At 47.8% G+C, this 24,667-nt stretch overlaps 2 protein-coding genes and 1 long non-coding RNA gene across 3 annotated transcripts in view; 1 reads left to right on the top strand and 2 right to left on the bottom strand.

The window, feature by feature from the left end:
* CENPV (centromere protein V) overlaps positions 1 to 17,129 on the bottom strand; it is a 43,990-nt gene extending 26,861 nt beyond the window's left edge. The window contains exon 1 of the mRNA XM_084986469.1: positions 15,996 to 17,129. Within this exon, the coding sequence (XP_084842595.1) occupies positions 15,996 to 16,240 (245 nt within the window). The 5' untranslated portion in view covers positions 16,241 to 17,129. The remainder of the gene's footprint in view (positions 1 to 15,995) is intronic.
* Positions 7,928 to 15,008, bottom strand: LOC102164714 (uncharacterized). The gene is made up of 2 exons (XR_014822085.1): positions 14,499 to 15,008; positions 7,928 to 8,416 (listed from the first exon to the last, which is right to left on the bottom strand). It is a non-coding gene; the product is annotated as an uncharacterized LOC102164714 (long non-coding RNA).
* UBB (ubiquitin B) lies at positions 16,236 to 17,788 on the top strand. The gene is given in 2 exon segments (NM_001105309.1): positions 16,236 to 16,315; positions 16,977 to 17,788. A coding segment is annotated over 1 exon segment (690 nt). The 5' UTR covers positions 16,236 to 16,315; positions 16,977 to 16,982; the 3' UTR covers positions 17,673 to 17,788.
* The last annotated feature ends 6,879 nt before the right edge of the window (positions 17,789 to 24,667 follow it).

Here is a 24,667-nt window from a genome sequence, read left to right as displayed (position 1 = left end):
TCACAGAGAGGCCATCCTGCTCTTTCAAACAGCTATAGCATTTCTAACCTGTGCTTTATTTCACAGCACTCATCCCTACCTAACACAGTAAAGGTGGTTTGGTTTCCTTGTCTGCCTCCCTATTAGAAACTAAGCTCCTGGAACCAGAAATGCCATCTGTCTTGTTTACTGTTACGTCCTTGGGACCTTGATCTATGTCTGCAACATAGCAAGCCCTCAGTGAACTTGCTGAATGAATGCAAGACACAAGATCAGACGAACCATCAGGAGGCTTTTGGAAAAACCCAGGCAAGCTCTCCGAGTTGTACTTGTAGCCACTGTGTCCACGATTCTTGAAGATTTCCCACAGTATTGAAGCACCTAATGATTTTAGAATCCTATTTCCAAATATGTCGTCCATTCTAGTTCTGTATGAGGGTTTGGGCAGATTGATTTTAATTAATTTCCATTTATCGGTGTTTTCTTTCACAGCTTACATTTGTGGTGTTATATATAATTAAGAAGTCTTTGGAGGAGTTCCCGTCGTGGCTCAGTGGTTAATGAATCCGACCCCTGGAAACCTCCATGTGCTGCGAGAGCGGCCCAAGAAATGGCAAAAGACAAAAAAAAATTTTTTTAATAAAAAAAAAAAAAACTATCCTTTCCCCATTCACTTTGCTTTGGTGCCTTTGGTGAAAACCAGTTATTCATAACTGGGAAGATCTATTTCTTTTTTTTCTTTTTTTTTTTTTTTTTTTTGTCTTTCTGCCTTTTCTTGAGCCGCTCCCATGGCATATGGAGGTTCCCAGGCTAGGGGTCTAATCAGAGCTGTAGCCACCAGCCTATGCCACAGCCACAGCCATGAAGGATCCAAGCTGCATCTGCAACCCACACCACAGCTCGCGGCAACACTGGATCCTTAACCCACTGAGGGAGGCCAGGGATTGAACCCACAACCTCATGGTTCTTGGTCGGATTCGTTAACTACTGTGCCACGACGGGAACTCCGGAAGATCTGTTTCTGTGCTCTCTGTTCTGTTCTGTTGATCCCTGTACCAGCATCACACTGTCCTGGTTCTTGCATCTTTACAGTTAGCAAGTCCTCCAACTTTGTTCATTATTTTCCCAAAGAATACACTTGGCTACTCTAGGTCCTTTCTGTTTCCGTATAAATTTTAGGATCAGCTTGTCAATTCCAATTTTTAAAAGCCAGCTGGGGAGTTCCCTTGTGGGGCAGTGAGTTAAGGACCTGGCTCTGTCACTGCAGTGGCTCAGGTCGCTGCTGTGGTGTGGGCTTGATCCTTGGCCCCAGAACAACCACATGCCACAGGCTCGGCCAAAAAAAAGGAAGAAAAAAACAAAGCCCTGCTGGGATTTTAGCAGCGAGTGAATTAAATCTATAGATCAACTTGGGGAAAATTCCCATCTTACAATACTGAGTACTTCAATCCATACACATGATATGTTTCTCCATTTGGGCAAATCCATTCATTTTTTTTCTCTTAGTCCAGCTTGTTTAGAGGCTGGCTTATTGCGGCATAACTGTTTCTTTTTTCAGCCCTCATTTCAATAGATGTGTAATGATGAGTGTTTGTCTTTGTTAAAAACAAAAAAGCAAAAACAAAAACAAAAAACCACTCAGAACTGTTCAGAGCTTTCTTTTCCTCTGTTAACACCTTGTTTCTTAGCACCTGGGGCTTCTCCGGCGCCTGAACCCTGACTCCTCCACTTTCTATGTTCTAGTGCCTTCTCTCGAACTCCTATGGACTCTGCCTCTCCACATTAATCCATTCAGTCTCTGAAGCTTTATGTCCTCAGCACTGCGTAGAGGGCTTTAAGCCTTTCTCTCCTCCATCTCACCCCAAATATCTACCATCTTACTTGTTCACTTCTCTCTCTTCTGGAACGTTCCCGGGAGATGGACGCAGGACACGGCCTCCTGACGAGCCAGATGGGGCAGTGGCTGCAGAACCAGATGCGACTCTGCACCAGTCACGGGTCCCAGCTGACGTCCTCTGGTGTCAGGACAACATTGCCGTGTTGGCATCTCTTCCAGGTGGTCCAGGAACCCCACGGCCTGCTTGCCACAGCGCCCTCTAGTGGAGCCCGGGCACGGCCCCACTAGCTGGAGGACCAGTTCCTGCAGCTCTGGGAGGGAGTCCGCCAGCCAGAGAGGGCCAGGAAGTGCCTACTGTGTGCCAGGCAATCCGATGTACAGGGGGTGAAACATGCATCAGCTGAGTGAGTTCGGGCACTGACTGGTGTGAAGGCCACAAAGGAATAGTCCTGGGTAGCATGACAGCATGCTCGGGGAAGGCCTCTCCGAGGAGCGGGCCCCTGGGGTGAAACCTGAGCGATGAGGAAGAGCAGTCCAGGCAGAAGGATGCACAAGTCCGGACTCGGCGGGCCTGGGAGGCGGGAGGAGGGGCGCAGAGCAGGGTGACATTGAGAGGGAGGCGTGCACTGACCACACTGGACCTGGAGGGTTTTATTCGGAAAGAGCAGGAAGCAGAGGAGTGACGGGCATGGGATGTGCCCCAACTAGACTGCACTGTGCTTGGCTTGGGCTGAGAGGCTGGAAGGCAGAAGAGGCACCAGAAAAACCATCTTCAGCCTGGCTGGTGAGATGGGGCCTCTGCTGCCCCGGAGCAGGTGTCTGAGCCAGGGGGGTTAGCACCCTGCTGACTCCGACTCCAGGGTCTGCCCTGGGATCCCCCCACCCCACCCAGCTGCAGCTGAGCGCGTCCTGGACACAAGGCTTCACAGAAGCTCCTCTGTATCAGTTTCTCACACGGTATGAGTTACTGGCGTGATTTCCGCTCAATGGGATGAGGAATGCTTCAGGACAGCCGCCACGCTGTCCGGCTCTGCTGTGCGCTGCAGATGCAGGTGCCTGGTTTGGTGAGATACGTGGGTGGGGAGCAGCCGAGGACAACCCTGAATACAGAGGACATTTGGACTTGCTCCAGGAGCACCTCGTTGCTGTCACATCTTTAGCAAGGACTGCTCCTGAAACCCCGGAGTGACGGTGGGCCGACCAGAGGGCATGTGGTCCAGATATTTTTTCTCTGAAAAGTGTCTGAGGGAGTTCCCTTTGTGGTTCAGTGGTTAACAAATCCGACTAGGAACCATGAGGTTGCGGGTTCGATCCCTGGCCTGGCTCAGTGGGTTAAGGATGCAGCGTTGCCGTGAGCTGTGGTGTAGGTTGCAGACGTGGCTCCGATCCCGAGTTGCTGTGGCTCTGGCGTAGGCCGGCGGCTACAGCTCCATTCGACCCCTAGCCTGGGAACCTCCATATGCTGTGGCAGCGGTACTAGAAAAGGCAAAAATGACAAAAAAAAAAAAAAAAAAGAAAAGAAAGAAAGAAAGAAAGAAAAAAGAAAAGTGTCTGAGATTTTGAACAGCTTGGCTGGACCCTCACTGAACTAGGGCCAGTATAGGAAATGGCTGCAGTAAAATTCTTTTTCTTTCCAGCTGAGGTATAACTGACAGGCAGCACTGTGTAAGTTTAAGATCTATAATGCGATAAACCTTTCCTTCTTCTCCCACCAAAAAAGATACATAAGGTGAGGATTTAGGATGATTAGATTAAGATGGTCTAAGCGCTAGTCTCTCAACAACTTTACATTAGATTCCCGGGACTTACTCATCTTGGTGCAGTGATGCTTTCAGTCTTTTTTGTGGCCATGCCTATGGCATGTGGAAGTTCTATTCTAGGGGTCGAATCAGAGCTGCAGCTGCCAGCTTTTGCCACAGCCGCAGCAATACCGGATGCCGGTCTGATCCCTGGCCTTGCTCAGGAGGTTAAGAATCTGACATGGCTGTGGTGTAGGCTGGCAGCTGAAGCTCTGATTTGACCCCTGGCCTGGGAACTTCCACGTGCCACAGGTGCAGCTCTAAAAAGCAAAAAAAAAAAAAAGACTTTGGAGTCTGGCAACCTGGGTTAGCATCCCTTCTGCCACGACTTAGCAGCGCAACTGCGGACCACACACCTATTTTCCGTACTTATAAAAAGGGCCGATCTCATTACGGACTCTGGGAAGTCACTCTGTTGTAAAGATTAAGGGGTACAACGCTAAGCACAGGGTCTGGCACAGCAATCAACATAATCATTTTCTTTTTTTTGTCTTTTGTCTTTTTAGGGCAGCACCTTCGCCATATGGAGACTCCCAGGCTAGGGGTCCAATTGGAGCTGCAGCTGCCGGCCTACCCCACAGCCACAGCAACACCAGACCTGAGCTGCGTCTGCGACTTACACACCACAGCTCACGGCAATGCCGGATCCTCAACCCACTGAGCAAGGCCACGGATCGAACCCGCAACCTCAAGGTTCCTGGTCGGATCCGTTTCCACGGCACCAGGACAGGAACTCCTAATCATCTTCACTTTAAGGTAAGTAGTTCTGTGTCCACGTCCCTCCTCCCTTTAGTATTTTCCAATCCCTAGAACACACACACTCACACACACACACACACACACACAGACGCCTTCTACCTCAGTAAACCCGTTACATACGCTACAGATGAGAGTCTCGGGAAACTTGCCGAAATAATTAAGTCTGCATCTGGGAGGTTCTCCCTCTCAACGCCTACAGCAAGGAGGCATTTACATGTCCAACGAGACTGGAAAACACCGAAGAGCCGTGAGTGTCCTGCTTGAGGCCTTCATCACTGAAGGCGGGTGACCCTTGGTCCCACTGGTGCATGGCTATCGCCGTCTTCTGGGACAGCCTCTGACAGCAAGTCTGTGTGGGTTCAAAGGGCTGCACCTAATTCCAAAGCAATGAAGGCATCTGTGCTTAGCTTCTGTTTGAGGTCAAGTCAATGCAAACACAGGGACCCTATCAGGCTGAAACGAATGTCAGGTACAGTAACATATTTAAGAGGCCTCAAAATGGGTAAACATACCTTTACATTTTATAAAAATAAAGAAAACTCTGATGTTTATGCCTAGAAAACTTTTTTTAATGGCCATACCCAAGGCATGCAGAAGTACCCCGGCAGAGACTGAACCTGAGCCACAGAAGTGACACCGAATCTTTAACTGCTGAGCCACCAGGGAAGTCCTCTCTGGCCTTTTATGATCCATCCCACCTCATTCGTTCTCCTCGCCTCTCCCTCAAGTGCCCACTGATGTGCTTCCTCGCTCACTAGGTTAGTCCGCATTTTCCACAACTACACATGGAATGGCATCATACAGTTTATACCCTTTTTTTTCCGGCTCCTTTCATTCAGCATAATTATTTTGAGATTCATCCATGCTGTTATGCGTATCATTTTTTCTTGCTGAGTCGTGTTCCACGGTATGGATGCACTGCAATTTATCACATGGATTTATCATGTAACTGTGTCTTTCTCGCTCTACACTGGCTGGAGGGAAAAACACCAAAACACTAAAGCTATGGCCCACCTCTAGCAAAAGGACAGGCTTCAAAGCCAGCATTTTCTAGCCTAATCTCATTCTTAGATTCATTTTTTTTCTTCTCCTTTTATACTAAGTTCCCCATGCATTTATCTTTCTTTTGTTAAACTGTAAATATTTAAGTCAGTCATCTTGCTTCTTTCCTGAAGCAAGGGCCAAGAGCAAATACACAATGCTCCGTTTTTACGTGAGGTTGTTGGCTCTTTCCTGCTGCATCCTTTAGGGATGCTGGGTTTTGCTGACTTGGTCTATTTATATACACTTTTCCTCTCCCGCTGGGAGAACTGCCACCATCTCCGGAGGGCTGCTCTCTAATCTCATCCACCTTGTATTCACCGGCTAGGACGTCACCAGGTTTTCACTCTACAGCTGAAATCAGCTCCCGTCATTCCCACGCACAACACCCAGAGGAAGAATCTGAAGTCCTCTGCGTGGCAAGACAGGCCCTTCATCCGTCATTCCTGCTCTCAACAAATACTTACTGAGCGCCCATTACATATCAGGCTCTGGGCTGGCTGGCTACGTGTGGAGGGACGGTGACGAGCCAGAGGCTCATGGCCTGTACCCTCATGGAATCTAGTCCACGGAGGAAACGAATGAAGAGACACACACCTATGTAAGCAAAACAATTATGGATTGAGCAACCATGACATCGTTTTGAAAGAACCACGATGCTGCAACGGGTCCCGGGAGCAGGAACGGATGTCAGAGAAGGCCTCTGCGCAGAGGGGAGGCCACATTTTCCGAAATATTGAGAGAGCAGTGGCCATGGGAGAGTTCCAGGCAAAGGAGACATCAAGGGCACAGGTCCCAAGAGGGGAGGCTGGGACGGCCAGGGCTGCTGGAGGAAGTGAAGCTCCTGGAGCGCCGAGCTCCGCCGGCTTCTCCAGCCGAGTTTCCCACCGGCAGCCGCCCTCGGTCCCAGACACGCAGAGCTACGCGGTTTCCTCACCCTCTGCGCCTTCTCGCTCTTCACCTGCTCCCCCTCTGGACCATCCTTATTCCTCCCTGGGATTGGGTTTCTATGTGAGACTTTTCTTGTGACTTCAGGTTGCCCTTCTACCCCCTCCAGGCAGCGAGATGGCGCCTTCATGCTCTGTGCCTCTGCAGAAGCCTATGCACGTCTCCACTTTCAGGCAGTTAACACTCACTGGGTGCATCCTACATGCCAGAAACTGCTCTAAGTACTCGACCCGTGCAAATTCAACCGTGCAAGGCAGGTACATGCAACGCTCAAAGCCCCCTGAGCAAGGGTTTACTTAATTATTACCATCCCTGCCCTATCTCTGGGCCCAGAGTGCGGCCCAGAGAAATTAAGCAATTTGCCCACGGTTACACAGTGAGTGACTGGCAGAGTCAGGATCTCAGTCCAGTCCAGTTTGTACTTTAACCACTAGGTTCCTTTTGCCTTTCAAGATTGACAACAGCAGCTGGCATTTAGCAAGCGCTCCCTCTGTGCTGGGCTTTCGTCTCAACCTTTGAGTGAATTAACTCACTGAATCCTTCAACAACTCTCTAGGATAAATACTCTCAGCATCAAAACCACCCCCTTACTGGCAATAAGACCATGATGCCCCTTGGGTGGGGTGCCCGTCCTTTCCCCATCAGCAATCCCAATGCCCCCCAAGCCCAGAGGTTGCCGGACATGTGTCTGCTGAATGAGTGAATAAACCAACAGACCTATCCTTCCTCTTGGCTCAACATTCAAACATCAGGAACCCACAGTGCCCAGCAACAGCGTCTTGGAGAAAATTATAATGGACTATAAATCTGTTGTGGTAAATACACAGCCATGAGAACTGATGGATACAAAGGATGACTTAACACGCTTGTTTGCCACATTTGGGGGCTTTTCTGGGGGGAGGGGGCATAGCTGAGCCATGTGGAAGTTCCCAGGGCAAGGGTGGAATGTGCACCACAGCAGTGACAATGCCAGATCCTTAATCTGTTGTGCCACCAGGGAACTCCCATTTTGCTGCATTTTGAATATGAGATAAAGAAATTCCTGGGAGTTCCCATGGTGGTTCAGCGGTAATGACTCTGACTGGTATCCATGAGGATGCAAGTTCGACTCCTGGCCTTGCTCAGTGGGTTAAGGATCTGGCGTTGCCATGAGCTATGGTGTAGGCCAGCAGCTACAGCCCCGATTGGACCCCTAGCCTGGGAACCTCCATATGCCATGGCCCTAAAAATCACTAAAAAAAAGTTAATTCCTTTATGCATCAGAGATTTACTAACCATCAGAAGATATACTAGCCAACCCCACAACAGCAAAATAGGTGCAAAGGGCTGCTTTCAAGACAATTCCCATAATGAGGCACAGCAAACAAAAATAACACATCAACTTATCTATATCTTTTGTGTAGCTCTTCTGTTCTTTTCACTTGACAGCAAATATTAAAAACAATAAATAAAAATTTTAAATGTCACTGAAATCTCAGATTAAATTCTGGACCCTAAAAAACAAATTGGGAATTAGTCAATAGTAACCAGAAAAAGAAATGAATAGCTCCTTGGAGTCTAAGAGAATAGTGCAAGATTAATTTATTTATCCAAGCAATAATAGCTACTATTGCCTAGTTATTTCTGGATACCTAGTATAATTTTCTAACAGGTTGGGAAATTGGTATGATAAGCCTCAATTTCTTGGTTCACTGACTAAGTTTGAGAATTACCTAGAAAGGTACTGGAAGAAAAGAAAATACCAGTCTTTCCAAGGGCAGCTCTGTAAACAGCAAAGGAAATCAAGCAAAACAGCAAAGAGAAAGCGATGGTAAATGACATTTTCTCACTACCGGCTCAGTGCCAAATGACCTGCCTAAATTTAGGACTCCCAATTCGACAAGGCAGGAAGACGCCGGGTCTACGATTGTTCTTCGCAGAGAGGGAAGTTAGGGTTAATAATACACAGTCCCGGGGCTGTCGTGAAATCCAGCTGGGAATCCGGTCAAGTCATGCGGGATCCCGTCTCCTGCTCTTCTTGCTGCAGCCCACTGCCTTAGGTTCCCCAAAGGAGCTGTGGAAAACGTAACAGAGTCACCCGATTCTTTAATTAAAAATAAGTTACTAAAAACTGTAAAGGCAAGTTGTTGGTAGGAGCTAAGCCAGCACTCATTTGCACCCTCGCGTTCCCCCCATTAAGAGTCTCACGTCACTGGAGGTCCCGTCGTGGCTCAGCAGGTTAATGAACCCGACTAGCATCCATGAGAACGCGGGTTCGATCCCTGGCCAGTGGGTTAAGGATCCGGCGTTGCCCTGAGCTGTGGTGTAGGTCGCAGACTCGCTCGGATCTGACGTGGCTGTGGCTGTGGCTGTGGCTGTGGTGTGGGCCGGCGGCTACAGCTCCACTTTGACCCCTAGCCTGGGAACCTCCATGTGCCTTGAGGGCAGCCCTAAAAAGACAAAAACCAAAACCAAAACACCAGTCACAAGTCCCATTTCAGAGGCTCCTTAGAGCCTCGCACAAGGGCCTCTCACGGCCCAACGACCAAACTGTCAGACCTGCCTCTGCCGTGTCCCCTCCCTAGAGTCAAACCCCATCCGAAAGCAAAGAGGCTTCTATTTATAAAGGGAACTGAGAGGACTTCGTAAATCTTGTTTTCTCAACCTTCCCGTCAGATCGGCCAAACCTCAAGAGTCTGACACCACCGAGGGCTGCTGCGGACACGGCCCTGCGGGAACGCTCCTGCACTGCTGGAGGGACTCCAAGCACCCCCACTTCGAGAGCAATTCGGCCAAGCTCAGTAAAGCTTAAGGTGCACGGTCCGCTTCTACTCCTGGGGCTATCTATCTCCTAGGCATACACACCTGAAGGCATCCTGACACATCTGTGTAAGGCTATGTACGAACGCTTTCAGTGCTGGTGGGAACGCAAAATGGTGCGGCTGCTGTGGAAAACTGTATGGTAGTCTCTCAGAAAATTAAAAGCAGAATTATCACAGGACCTAGCAATTCCAACTTCTGAGTAGATACACAAAAGATGTGAAGGCAGGGCCCCACAAGCAGATTATCTGTACGCCATGTTCACAACAACCAAAAGACAGAAACAACTCAAGAGCCCATCAACAGATGAATGGATGAATACAGTGTGGTATACACACAGAATGGAATATTATTCGACTATTGCTTCTGGCCACACCGATGGCATGCAGAAGTTCCTGGGTCAGGGATCAAACTCTCACCACAGCAGCAACCTGAGCCCACAGCAGTGACAACACCAGATCCTTAACCCACTGAGCCACCAGGGAACTCGCACTCAGCTTTTAAAAGGAAGGAAATTCTGACACCTGCTGCAGTATGCATAAACCCTGAGGACATTATGGTAAGTGAAATAATCCAGACACAAAAGGACAAATACTGCATGATGCCATTTATGTGAAGTACCTAGAATAGCCGAATTCACAGAAACAGAATGTAGAGTGGTGGTTACCAGGGAAAAGGTGCGGGATGGACTGGGGAGTTACTGTTTACTAGGTACAGTTTCAGTTTTGCATGATCAAGAGAGTCCTGGAAATGGATGGTGGTGACGGTTGCACAATAATGTGAAGGTACGTAATGAACTGGACACTTTAAAATGGTTAGGATGGAAAAGTTGTGTCCTTTACCACAATTTTTAAAAATAAAATAAAATGTCAAATAAAAATTTAAAGTGCTTTTAGCAGTTCTGTTTGTAACAGTGAAAACTAGCAACAGCTCATGTTAAATGACAGCATCTTCACACAGCAGACACTACACAGCAGCGAAGCAGCTAAAGTAGATTTAGCAACACAGCTAAATCTCAAAGACAATATTAAAAAAAGGAAACTGCAGAATGACACCATTTATATAAAACATGTGTCTGTTCAGGCTGCTGTTAACAGAATGCCATAGAGCGGGTGGCTTATCAACAACAGAAGGCTACTGGTTACAGTCCTGGAGGCTGGGAGTCCAAGATTAAGGTGCTGACAGATCAGTGTCTGGTGAAGGCCCACCTCCTGTGTCCTTACACGGGGCAAGGGGGCTCTGCGATCTTTTATAAGGGCGCCAATCCCAGTCTTTTTTTGTCTTTTTTTTTTTTTTTTTTTTTAATACAGCTGCACCTATGGCATAGGGAAGTTCCCAGGCTATGGGTAGAATGGGAGCTTCAGCTGCCAGCCTATACTGGAGCCATGGCAACATCGGATCCAAGACACATCTGTGCCACATCTTGTGGCAATGCTGGATCATTAACCCACTGAGTGAGGCCAGGGATCAACCCCACATCCTCATGGATACTAATCAGGTTTTTAACCTGCTGAGCCACTGTGGGAACTCCACTAACCCCGGCTCTTGAGGGCTCTGCTCTCAGGGCCTAATCGCCTCCAAAGGCTCCGCATCACGTTGGGGATTCGTTTTCAACAGAGGAATTCTGGGGGAAGCACTGGGTCTACAGCAACACGTAATATTTATGGAAACATAAATGCATACTGTTAGTTTCAAAAGGTTCCTGCAGTTGGTAAACATCAAATTCAGCACTGAGTTAACCTCCAGGAGAAGAGAGAAGGGACTAGTACAGGAAAGGGAATTCCTTAGAAAAACAGGCAACTAAAACAGATCCAAACAAACCCAGCCAACTGGAGTTTCGACAAAGGTGCAAAAGGGATTCAATGGCGGAAAGACAGTGTTTCCATGACGATGGAGGAAGTGGACATCCAGAGGTGACAAAACCTCCAGTTAAACCTCAAAACGAATCAGAGACTCATGCACAGAGAAAACACAGGCGCTCCCTGAGACCTAGCCCTGGGGGAAGAGTTCTCAGACATGACATCAAAAGCACAATGCATTAAAGAAAAGAACCCATTTGGACGTCATCAAAATTTAAAATTTTGCTCTGTGAAAGTCCCTGCTAAAGAGGAGAAAACCGAGAACTGGGAAACTGCAGGTGTTAGGCTTGCAGAGATGTCAACAAGGTAGAAAGCGCGAGAGGTGGGCCTCAGAGAGTTGAACACTGAGATCTAAGCAGAGATCAGTCAGTTCTAGGTGACGTCAAGTTCCCTGCCGAGGTGAAATGGGGGTGACTGTGGAAGAGATCAGGGAAGCAGGATAGAAGGCAGGGTGTTGGGACTTCATAAAAATCACAAACCTCAAAAGACACTATCAAGGAGGTGAAAAGACAGCTTACAGACTGGAATAAAACGTTTGTATTTTCTTCTAGGAATTTGTTTTAGAGTATATAAAGAACTCTCAAAACCCAACAGTAAAAAGGCAAACAATCCAATTACAAAATGGGCAAAAGACATGAACATACATTTCAGCAAAAACAATATCCACATAGCAAATAAGCACATGAAACTATGTTCGGTATCATCAATCATTAGAGAAACACAAACTAAATCTATGATGAAACATCGCTACACAGTATTACGTAGTGAAGATTAAACACGGCGACAATGCCAAATGCTGTGAGGATGCAGAGAAACTGCATCTCCCAGACACTGGGGGTGGGAGGGTAAATACAGCCCCTCTGGAAAACAGCTTAGCAGTTTCTTAAAAACTCAACCGTATACTTATGATATAACCCCGGAGTTACACTACTGGGCATTCATCCCAGGGAAATTAAAATACATGTTCACACAAAAACATACATGAATGACCACAGGAGCGTGTGTTAAAAAGGAGACCACACCCCCCCAAATGGCACCTGTGACAGGCCCCCAGGGCAGCAAACCAAGACTTGATACCTAACCCAGCAGCAGCTCCAAGCTTGCCCAGGGATGGGACCTTTCACCAGACAACCTGGAAGACCCCGATCAGCACTCGGAGGTGATCTGTGGACACACCCCTTCCTTCCCCTGAGGAGGGTATCCTCCTCTTAAAAAAAAAAAAAAAAAAAAAAGGCATTATTTACCAACGATTTTCTATTTTCTGCTTCCTCTCTGCCTTTAAAATTTTTCCCTGGAGTTCCTGTTGTGGCTCAGTGGTAACGAACCTGATGAGGATCCATGAGGACGTGGGTTTCATCCCTGGCCTCGCTCAGTGGGTTAAGGATCTGTGTTGCTGTGAGTGGTGGTATAGGTCACAGATACGGCTTGGATCCCGGCGTTGCTGTGGCTGTGCTGTAGGCTGGCAGCTGCAGCTCCAATTCAACCCCTAGCCTGGGAACTTTCATATGCCCCAGCTGTGGCCCTAAAAAGCAAAAAAAAAAAAAAAAAAAAAAAGCGTTAAGATGGTAAATTTTGCATCTTTTTACAACAAAAATTTTTAAGCTGAAGCAAAATAGGAATATGTTAAGATTTAATAAAATTACGTGGTGATTATATGGTATTTGTAATATTATTAGGAAGAGCACCTTTAAGAAGCTATTTCAAATGGACAGATTTTTGTAATTTTGAGGCCCAACATAAAGACAATATAAATTTTGATCTGTGTTCATTTGGGCATTCAATATCAGAATTTCTAATCTGCTGTTAAGAAATTAGGAGCTAGTCTCATATTTCTGTTGAGATAAACTGCCAAATAAGGAAATAACAAACCACAGACCAATCCCATTTTTTTTTTTTCTTTTCTGGCTGCCCGGGAATATATGGAGTTCCTGGGTCAGGAAGCAGGTCTGAACTGCAGTTGCGGCAACACTGGATCCTTTAACCCACTGTGCCTTACCATCTAGCCAAGTAAAAAACATCCACTTTGAGGGAGTTCCCATCGTGGCTCTGAGGGTTAAGAACCCAACTAGAATCCATGAGGACATGGGTTCCATCCCTGGCCTCATTCAGTGGGTTAAGAATCCGGTGTTGCCATAAGCTGTGATGTAGGTCACAGATGTGGCTTGGATCCCACATTGCTGTGGCTATAGCATAGGCTGGCAGCTGTAGCTCAGATTTCACCCCTAGTCCCAGGAACTAACAAATGTCATAGGTTTGGCCCCAAAAAGAAAAAAAAATCACTTTGAATCTCAGAATCAACTCCTCTGTTTCTTTCAAAGGAACTGCCTAGACAAAAAAAAAAAAAAGGAGTTTCCATCGTGGCACAGTGGAAACGAATCTGACTAGAAACCATGGGGTTGAGGCTTTGATCCCTGGCCTTGCTCGGTGGGTTAAGGATCCTGAGCTGCCATGAGCTGTGGTGTAGGTTGCAGACGCGGCTCAGATCTGGCCCCTAGCCTGGGAACCTCCGTATGCTGTGGTTGCAGCCCAGAAGAGCAAAAAAAAAAAGGAAAAGAAAAATTTTCTATGGATATTAAATGTTTTATATTTTAAGTGTCTAAGGCTGTCACAGTAGCCCCTCCCCCCAGATGAACAAATTGCACTTTACTGAATAAACATTCATTGAGCACAATGCCCCAAGTATTGTGCCAGATTTCCAAATTCCTGATCTTTGGGGTTTTTTCATTCTATTCTTTAACTTGTTTACCAACTACCTTTTACAACTTATTACCAGAAATGATGTTATTATTAAAAGTTCCATTTATAAATAGGCCATAGAAATTTCATCTTGTTTATCATACAGGGAAGGCTGTGCCTCCCTTCTGAAAACATTTTGCTTTGTTGAGACTACAAATGACCTTTGGTAAACATTAAACCAGGAAACTGTGTGACTAATTTATTTCTGGCAACTGCTAGATTTCCCAGTGAAGTCATCATATCACACCTTGAGACCTACATTCTAGATCATTCTACCAATTCCCATGTATGACTCAGGAGGAGCTGCTAATTGGTGAAACAGGCTCATTACTCACTACTATTTAGGTTAATAAAAATAAAAATTCGTACTTTGTATGATAAATATTTTTTTTGTCTTTTTTTTGGGGGGGTGCCGCACCTGCGGCATATGTAGGTTCCCAGGCTAGGGGTCAAATCAGAGCTGCAGCTGCCAGCCTACACCACAGCTCAAGGCAACGGAGGATCCTTAATTCACCAAGTGAGGCCAGGGATCCAACCCACATCCTCATAGATGCTAGTCAGATTCCTTTCCCCTGAGCCACGATGGGAACGCCTTTTTTCTTTTTTCTTTTTTTTTTTACAACAAACATTTTAACTACCTCCCAATCCAAATTATCTTAAAGCAACTGTTTATTTCTATCTCCTATCATTCAAGTTGTAATAAATTTAACTTAAGAGCTGTCTAGGCAGAAACTAACATACCTGCCATACAGTACATCCGATGTCACAGTCTCTAAAGGACACGCTTAGAAATTTGAACTCTCTCAATCCTTGTCATTGTCTGAGCAACGGTGAGCCTTCCGAGCCCAACCTCCCCACTGTCGGCGAGCTGCTGTGTTAGGAGGAACTTATTAAATCTGTTAACAGTGACCACAGCAGCAACGTGAACAGAGACGCTGATTGGAACTGGGGGGCATAGTTTCTCTTTGTGATTGCCAAGAGCCAGCAGCTCCCAAAAAAATAAACATTCCCAGGCAGCACTCTTCAGTATTTGTCCTGACATCGGAGACTGGGTAGAGTCATTAAAAAAGAATGCTGTCCTTTCCTGACTAACGACCTTCTGCAGTGGTGTCTAGCTAGTTCGTACTACTGAGCACATCTTCAGACCACCTCTTAGGAAGGCGGATGTCACGTGACAAACAGCCATGGGCATGTTTATTTACACCCCACCTGCATGACTCAGACGCGGGGCTGCAGGGCTCACGGTCCAAACACGCCTGCCTTACTCACCTTCCTTGCCGACCGGCGGCCACACCCGGGGCGCAGGGAAACACGCCCCTTTAACGTCGCTTGCACAACCAACACAGTAACGGAACGCTAAAGAGACTGGTTATTTCTTGTACCCGAATGCTGCCTCTTCAAGTGGGTTTTCAGGCCCCTAATCCACATATTTCTCTCCCTACCAGGCTGAACAGCAGCGAGGGAGGGGATGTGCGGGTTTGGCCGGAGCCACAGGGTCACCTGGCGCGGGGAGCGGGCCAGGGCCCGCGAGTTGGGGGGATGGGAGAACCGGGGACTCCGCGGTGGGGGAAGGGAGACCCTCCGCGGAAGGGACGTGGGGGAGGGGAGGCCCTCCGCGGAAGGGACGTGGGGGAGGGGAGACCCTCCGCGGAAGGGACGTGGGGAGGGGGGTCCTCCGCGGTGCGGGCAGACCCCGGGCCCGGCAGCGTGTCCCATCAACGATGTCTAGATTTCGTCGTCCCAGACAAGGCCGGAGCATCCTAACAGTAAAGCGTGACTAAAGCGCAACAACGCTGCTCTACAGACAACTAAAAACCAGCCTGTGTGATGCGGAGGCTTGTGTTTTAGGGCAGACATCACCGCCCAGGTCGTGGACCTCTCTTGACCGGGCCGGGTGGCTTTCTCGATAAGTCGCCGCAGAGCCGGCGGTCTCCTCGCCGAAAACAATATTGGAGGGGTCCGGGCCTCCGTGGCGGGAGCAAAGCACCCCTCCTCCCCCTCCCGCCGGAAGTACGCGTCTCCGGCGAAGGCGCGCCTCTGCCGCGCACGCGCACTCAGTTACTTAGCAACGTCGGCGCTGAACCACCCCGGAGGGAGCCCAGCAACAGCCGAGCCACCAATCAGCGCCGGCCTCGCCTCCCACGCCTCACCAATCAGCACCGGCGCAGCAAGGAAGTTTCCAGAGCTTTCGAGGAAGATCCCCTTAACTCGAATTCATCCGCCTGATCATTTCCCTACCTTTTCCTAAAGGAGGAGCAGAACAACCTGGAAGAGAGGAGAGCTGAATTTTTTAGGATCCTTTCTTCCGGTTTGAGGAATTCAGGGCTCCGCTGAGGGGCCTCGCTGCGTCGCGGAGGTGAGGCCGAGGGAACTACTTTCAGCAGCGCACGGATACGGCGCCTACGCAAGCGTGATGAGTGACGCAACAGACGTTGCATAAATTTCGGCCCCGCCGAGCCGCAGCGTTCAGAAGCGACTGGCATTGTTGGCGGTTTCGCTGTTGCGGTCGAGGTGATTCGGTGTGATTGGCTTCACAGCGTCTGTGCCTTCACTCACAGGTACTGAGCCTTCGCCCGTGAGCGTGGGGAGCAGTGGAGAGGGGTTCCCGGGGCGGGCGACCCGGCGGGTCTCAGGCGGGGCGGGGTGGGGGAGGGGAGGCGCGCTGACGCGGCGCCGGCCTTTGCGGAAGAGCGGGCCTTGTTTACGTGTGGGGCGCGGGGGCGCTTGGCGCGGGCGCCCGCAGAGGTCAACGGACACTTAAGCGAGGGAGATTCCATCGTGTCTGCCCCAGGGGGGAAGGTGGGAAAGAGGTAGTATAGCCGGGCTTCTGGAAACCTTGTTCCGAATCCTGACGTGGAGAGGGTGTCGCACCCACCTCCCAACGGGAATTTCAATGCTACCGTCATTAGGTTAGGGGGACGTTGGGGGCTGGCGGCGGCGAACCTAACGAAGTATCTGGAGCAGTTGAGAAAGATTTGGATCCTGGTCTGGGCAAGCAGTTGCGATTATTCTCCACCCTGCTTTGATTGACATCTTGACTAAGGAATCGTGTGTTCGGTGGCTTCATTCTCGCGTAGTCTAGTCAAAATCGGGGGAGGTTTGTGAGGGACCTTAATCTCTTCAAGGCATTTTGGAGTAATAGGTCGTTCCAAAGAACTGGTTAGATACGAATAGTGAAACATCGTGAGGTGATACAGTACGTTTTCTTGAACTCTATAGGTCAAAATGCAGATCTTCGTGAAGACCCTGACCGGCAAGACCATCACCCTGGAGGTGGAGCCCAGTGACACCATCGAGAATGTGAAGGCCAAGATCCAGGATAAGGAGGGCATTCCCCCCGACCAGCAGAGGCTCATCTTTGCAGGCAAGCAGCTGGAGGATGGCCGCACTCTTTCTGATTACAACATCCAGAAAGAGTCCACCCTCCATCTGGTTCTGCGTCTGAGGGGTGGTATGCAGATCTTCGTGAAGACCTTGACCGGCAAGACCATCACCCTGGAGGTGGAGCCCAGTGACACCATCGAGAATGTGAAGGCCAAGATCCAGGATAAGGAAGGCATTCCCCCCGACCAGCAGAGGCTCATCTTTGCAGGCAAGCAGCTGGAAGATGGCCGCACTCTTTCTGATTACAACATCCAGAAAGAGTCCACTCTCCATCTGGTTCTGCGTCTGAGGGGTGGTATGCAGATCTTCGTGAAGACCTTGACCGGCAAGACCATCACCCTGGAGGTGGAGCCCAGTGACACCATCGAGAATGTGAAGGCCAAGATCCAGGATAAGGAAGGCATTCCCCCTGACCAGCAGAGGCTCATCTTTGCAGGCAAGCAGCTGGAAGATGGCCGCACTCTTTCTGATTACAACATCCAGAAAGAGTCCACTCTCCATCTGGTCCTCCGTCTGAGGGGTGGCTGCTAATTCTCCAGTCTTGCATTCATAATGCCCACTGATGGCATTACTCTGCACTCTAGCCATTTGCCCCAATTTAAGTTTAGAAATTACCAGTTTCAGTAATAGCTGAACCTGTCCAAAATGTTAATAAAGGTTTTGTTGCATGGTAGTGTATTTGTTGTCTGTTCGGAAATTATGTAGTGGTAGAGGCTCCTAACAACTTTGAGATTGTCCATGTGACCATAATTAAGTCATTTGACTTTGGTTAAACACTGCGTACGAACTGTGTCCTTTGTCCAGGGTTTTTTACAAGTCAGGTAAGATTCTACTGTAATTAAAGCTATTTCCAAGTGTGAGCCATTTAAAATTTTTGGAGTATGAAGGCATATTGAGGGAAAGCATACTTGCCTGTTTCTCAAATAGTAACCTAATTAAGACTTCTAGAGTATTTTTGGTTAAGGCTTCTCAATTGTTTTCAAGTCTTAAGATGATTATTTGGCTGTTAGCTTTTTGTTTCCTCTTTAGGGCATTACAGTTAAGTGTTGAATGGTAGGAAATGAAATAGAACCTTGCTTATATGAACTGATAGGAGAATCAAGTGGAGCCCTAGTTAACAGGCTAGGAAGGGTATCCTATCTGAGGCAGTTTGCTGATTTTGGTGTTAGCCAATTAAGATGGCTCCTAATAACAGGTTTACCTCATTGTAAGAAAAATCTAAGTCCTACACGAGCTTTTTTTGTTTTCCCATGCCACTAAGTGCTAGACACTGTATTTCCAATATGAATAAAACTAAGGGAGTAAGAACCTCTGGGCACAAGGTACTCTACAAGGCTTTATTCTCAACCTTTTTCTCCTTCAGTCACTTCTCTGTAATGGAAATCAGTGGTGGTTCTCAACTTGAGACAAAACTGGGAGAGAGGAGAGGCTTGCAAAGCAGAGGAGGAAGTTGGAAGCCCACCTGGTTTTCTCAACTTTATGCTAGGGAAGTAGCTATTCTGGTACTAGAGCTGTTGTAACCACAAGTGCAACATTAGTGGTAAGAATCACCCAGAGGTGTAGAAAGGCATGCCCCACATCTGGAAACAACTTCTGTTATTATAGGTGTACCTGAGAAAAGCTTAGTCCATAATTTTAGGAACTGTTGCCCTAGCATTAGCTTCTTAAATTTTTGTTCTAGAAATCCATTTGATTACCTGAACATAAGATGTTGGAACAATTAAGGGGTTTTCCCTGTGCAGTGGGTTTAAGGAGCTGGTGGTGTCCTTGCAGCAGCTCAACACAGTTGTGGGTTCAGTCTTTGGCCCAGGAACTTTCATATGCTGTGGGTGCAGCCAAAAAAATGTGTGTATGTAAAAATAGGAATACTTACTTTTCCTCAAGTTAGACTCTGGAGACAGGGCTTTGTTTTAGGCTTAGTGAATTAATGCTTCAACTTCTTGGAGTGGTAGAAGGAAAGGGCGAGAAAGCAGGAAAAGCTGCTTCTATCAAACTTATCAGTAACAATGGAGTTTATATCAAACTTTTGGTTAACAATGGAGTGAGTTCCCACTGTGGTGGAACTGGATCCTCAGCCTTTTGGGCGCACTGGAACTCAGGCTGGATCTCCAGCCAGGCACATTGGGTTAAGGATTAAACATTGCTGCAGCTGCAGCTTAGGTCGAAACAGCAGCTTGGATCTGATCCCTGGCCTGGGAACTCCTTATGCCTTCAATGGCCAAAAAAAAAAAAGGGAAAGGAAGATGGTAATGAGACATGAAGCTTTTCAAAAGCCTCAACTTAGTTCTCATTGTGGCTCACAGTTGAAAGAATCCTGAGAACTTCCATATGCTGCAGTTGTGGTCCCACCCCCCCCCCAAAAAAAGCCTTTCTTAGAATTAAGGGAACACAGATTTATTGTGAGATTGGAAGGTTATGTCCTGCCAGTCCCAAAAGGCTTTGTGTGTGTGTCCTTGCTTCTGTTTTTGTTTTAAGGCCTAGTTTCTGTTAGGGGCAAACCAAGGACTGGACTCCAATGACAGCTCTGACTCAGAAAATTGATGAAGTTTTACTAGGTCCCTTTCCCTTGAGGATGTCCTCAAACTAGTGCTTATAGGACAGCCTTTCTGCTACGCTTAACTAGCTGATTAGGCCTTTTGCTAGTAAAGATGGGTTTTGAGGGTTAAAAGTTCTTTCCTATGCTTTACACTTAATAAACCTAAAAAATAAAGGCAGTCCCACTGAATAGCTAAGTGAAGACTAGTGGTTTGGGCAAGAGGACTTGCACCATTGTATGTCCTTTGTGCCAAATCACTATGAGTTGGCAGGCTTTCCAGGTCTGCAGTCTTGTGAATCCCTTGAGGAAAAAAGGTTTCGGCTGTTGCTCTAATTCTCTTGGGATCTCTTACTTTCCAGAACGATCCCTGAAGTGATTTACACCCATCTCAGAGTAGTTACGGGGATTACAAGTGAAGTGCTTAGAACAAAATAACTGCCTAGTGCTTACAATGCCATTGTAATAATAAAATTGGGAATGACCTAATCGTCCATCAAAGGGGAGCAGCTAAGTCATGATAATGCAGCAGTTCAACAGAATGGCAGAGAGAGGAAGTGGCCTGGAACACTTGAAGACAGTGAGAAAAACTAGAAAAAGGTGTGTATGTGAGCAGAAGCGTGCAGGTCGGGGGGGGGGGGGGGCTGTTTAACCCTGGTGGCTCCAGGAGAGTAAAGTGTCCTTGTGAAGGGAGACGTATTGCACCTGCTTTCTAGATATTTTCTAATTGCCGCCCCCAGGCTTCCGGGAAGTCTGAAGTCACTGACAACACAGCAGTGTTCACAACACGCAGCCCCTGTCCAAGGGCCGGCAAAGTCATGCTGTCCAGAGGCCAGATGGCACGCCCAACGGGACGGAGGAGACTTTGCAGCAATCTCTACTTCATCCTCTTTGGAAAGTACATCTCATGAGACTTAACTGAACTTCAACCTTCATTTTAGTGACATTGTCCTCACTCCTCAATCCGAAGGGGCAACTAAGTCATGGCTCCCTTGTCCAATCAGGCCCCACCAACTCCAAATGGGAGCTTTGGACAAATGGTGATTTCTGTGAAAGATCTTGCACTTAGTGCAACAATATTAACCGGGAAATAAGTTTTGAGATTTTCCTTTTTTCCTATACTCTTGATCCCATATTCGCCCTTATTGCTCCATCTTTTTTGTGGTCATCGGAAGTTGAGTGGTGATGGAGTTCCCTGGTGGCTCAGGTCGCTGCTGTGGCACAGGTTTGATCCCTGGCCAAGAACTTCCACATGCCGTGGGTGGGGGGGGGGAGAAGTTGAGTGGTGATGTTCGCTCCAGCTAGTAGGTCTCTTCCAACCCCTATAATTTATCCTAGCACCTCCTGTCCTGGCCATGTTACACCTACCATGGCTTGCTGTGGATCTCAGTTCCCAGACCAGGGATTGAACCTGAGCCACAGCAGTGAAAGCGCTGAGCTCTAACCGCTAGACCACCAGGGGACTCCCAGGACTCCTCTTAAGGAGGACCTTTACCTTCAGAAAGGCCTTTTTTTTTTTTTTTTTTTTCTAGGGCTGCACCTTCGACACATGGAAGTTCCCAGACTAGGGGTCGAACCAGAGCTGCAGCTGCTAGCCTACACCACAGCCACAGCAATGCTGGATCCAAGCCACATCTGTGACCTGTGCCTGCAGTTTGTGGCAACACAGGATCCTTAACCCACTGAGTGAGGCCAGGGATTGAACCTGCAACCTCATGGATACAAGTTGGGTTCTTAAGCCTCTGAACCACAAGGGGAACTCCCTGTCTTCAGAAATTCCTGGTATCAGTGTTGTCCAAACATTGTCCTCCAAACGCTATGACCACTGTGAGAAGGAGGCCGTGGTCACAAGAGCTCAGGAAGTTGTCTGTTATCTCCTTGGAGACCATCTGGAAGGCTCCCGCAAGTTCTGCCTTAAAGGAACTGATTGCATGATGTTCAACCCACTGTTTTCCAATTTCACTTTTTTTTTTTCACTTTTCAGTCAGTTCACGTCTCTCACTTCAAGAAGTCTTGCTGCAGCCAAGACTCCTCCCATCTCCCAGCCCAGCACTGCTGCCTTGGTTCCAGGCCTCAAACTGGGTCTGGATAGTCTACTGCTAAAATAGACCAACACAAATACAGAACCATATACATGAAAATATTTTCCAACTCACGGGGCAATGGATAAAAGTTTCCAGGTTAAATGTTTCTTCCATAAGTTGTTCTTAGTCAGCTGGTACCTGGCTTGTCTTCAAGCAGCTGTTAACAGACAAAATAATAGTAAATTTTGGACATTTGATTTTTTTAAAAAATAGCTGATTGACTTTTTAAAATACAAAAGTGATGCAAGCTCTTGATAAAATACATCTAATGATATATAGGAGTATCCAGTAAAAAATGAAAATCCTTCTCCTACCTTTCTTACACCCCCAGAGGAAAGCACTGAAAGAGGCAATTTTTCCATTCATTTATTCAAGAAATAGTGTCTTCTGTATTTCCAGCATTGGAAATGCAGCCTTGAACAAAACTGACCAAGTCTGCCCTCATGGAACTCATATTAAAGAAGACAAGAGGGAATTCCTGTTGTGGCGCAGCAGAAACGAATTCGATTAGTATCCATGAGGATGGGGGTTCAATCCCTGGCCTCACTCAGTGGGTCAGGGACCTGGCGTTGCCATAAACTGTGGCGTAGGTCGCAGATGTGGCTCAGATCCTTGAGTTGCTGTGGCTGTGGTGCAGGCCAGCAGCTAAGCTCTGATTTGATCCCTAGCCTGGGAACTTCCATATGCCGGAGGTAAGGCCTTAAAAAGCAAAAAAGTAAAAATAAAGAAAACAAGAGACAGACACGTCAGTAAGTACATCGTATTTGAGATAATGGCAAGTAATACAGTGAAAACATAAAGCAGAATAACGGACATTGGGCGATCAAGGAAACACTCACAGGTAATACGACATTTGAGCAAAGGCCTGGAGAAAATAAGGGCCTTGCAACCTGACACCCGGGAGAAGCGTATTCCAGGCAAAGGGAGCAGAGGAAAGCAAAGGGAGCAAAGGTCCTAAGGAAACAGAAAGCTTAAGTTCAAGAACAGCAGAGAGAGGAGCTCCTGCTGTGGCGCCATGGGTTAAGGACCTGGGGTTGCTGCAGGTGCGACGTAGGTCACAGCTTTGGCTTGGATTCGATCCCGGGCACAGGAATTTCCATATGCCTCAGATGTGGCCGAAAAAAAAAAAAAGAAGAAGAAGAAGAAGAATGGTATTATGGCCTGAAGAGCAAGAAAGAACCAAAAGAGTGGAACGGAGGTAAATCAGGCGTAATGGGACCATGACTTACCAGTTCATAAGGACACTGTGAGAACACAGGTCATAGGTGTCCCTCTGACGTAGGTGTCCCTCTGGACATCGGTGTCCATACTAGCACCTGATGTGTATACAGGCCCCAATATACAGATTTACTTCAATCTCCTTCATGTCTGCATAATAATTCACAGTGGGGACACCACTTTTTCCTTAAAATAATTTTATCGTTTTCCTAATTATGAAAGTAATACATACTCAGTGTAGGAAACTTGAGGAATACAGAAAAAGAAAAAGAAAGCATCTCTTAATCCTACAATCCAAATGTACTCAATTTAGGATATTTCCCATTATCTCAGTATTGATTTTTTTACTTAAATAAGAATGAATTAGAGTTCCCTGGTGGCCTGGCATTTAAGGATCCAGTGTTGTCACCGCAGTGGCTTAGGTTGCTGCTGCGGTTCAGGTTTGATCCCTGGCCTGGGAACTTCTGCCTGCTGGAGGTGAGGCCAAAAAAAAAAAAAAAAAAAAAATTGGAGGTGACAGCTGTGATGGTTGCATAACAATATGAACATACTGAATGCCCCTGAATCTTACACACACTGAAAAAGGATTAAAAGGATAAATTTCGTTGTGTATTTTTTTCTTTGCTTTTTTTTTTTTTTTAAAGGGTGCATCCAGCAAAAGCAAAGTTCCAGCATATGGGAGGGAGAGGGGCCTTGGGGCTTCTCCAAGGAAGGCCTTACTTCCGAGAGAATGCCCTGCCCCCATCATCACGCTGGACCTTTCCACACACCAGCTGAGTGGCTTAGTGGCAGCTCCAACACCAGCAGCAGCTCCCCATGCCACCCCACCTCCACTCCCCTGAAAGCTGTTTTCTGAGCATCAGGCCTGAGTGTCATCTCATCTCCTTTAGAAGCCCAGGCCCAGGCCGCATGCTTTCACTTTAATTCAGAAGCTCTGATGCCCTTGAAGAGAATCCTACTCCTCTCCCTCCCCCAGCTCTTCCTGGAAGCAGCCTGGCAAAGCTGACAGGAAGACATGGCTGCTGCCCCCACAAGAGCCAGGACCCGGAGAGGGAAGACGGCCCTGTGCCACCCAGGGGCAGGGGCAGGCAGCTTAGGAAGATGGGGCCCTCCAGAGGCAAGAAGACTGGGCTGCAGGGGTGCGGCAGGGCTGGAGTGTCTGCCCTGCTCACCCTCTGCCCACTCCTGGCCTCCCCCGGGGCTGAGCCCCTGCTGTCTGGTCCCCTCTTTACGGTAAAAGCACGAGGAGGAGCCGGGTGGAGAAGCCAGCAGTTCTGGTTTCTTCCAAGAGGCTGCGCCCCTGCAGGCTGATGTCATCCACCTAAAATACTTCACTGTTTTCACTTCAGCTCTGCCCTCCCCGCTTGTATTTCAGGCTAGAGCAGCACAGCAGGGCTCCACACGCAGGGCCCTGGGCTCGGGTGAGCAGGGCCTGAAAGGGGTCTCCTTTCCCGGAAATATACAGCAAAATAAGGGCCCAGGCCTAAAGACACCCCACAGGGAGTTCCCTCTGTGGTGCAGTGGGTTAAGGACCGGGTGTTGCTGTAGCTGCGGTGTAGGTCGGATCAATCCCTGGATTCAGTCGCAGGAATTTCCATATGCCTTGGGTGTGGCCAGGACACAAAAGAACAAACAAAAAACATCCTACCAAGTAGAGAAAGCATGTGTGCAGGCTCTTGCAAGGGGCGGAA

Source organism: Sus scrofa, chromosome 12 (genome assembly GCF_054392235.1).
Source record: "Sus scrofa isolate SSC_HxYL_T2T_F1_AM1 chromosome 12, Sscrofa_HxYL_maternal_Yorkshire_Landrace_v2.0, whole genome shotgun sequence".
In the NCBI taxonomy this organism is placed as follows: Eukaryota; Metazoa; Chordata; class Mammalia; order Artiodactyla; family Suidae; genus Sus; species Sus scrofa.
This window is presented reverse-complemented; position numbering and strand designations above follow the sequence as displayed.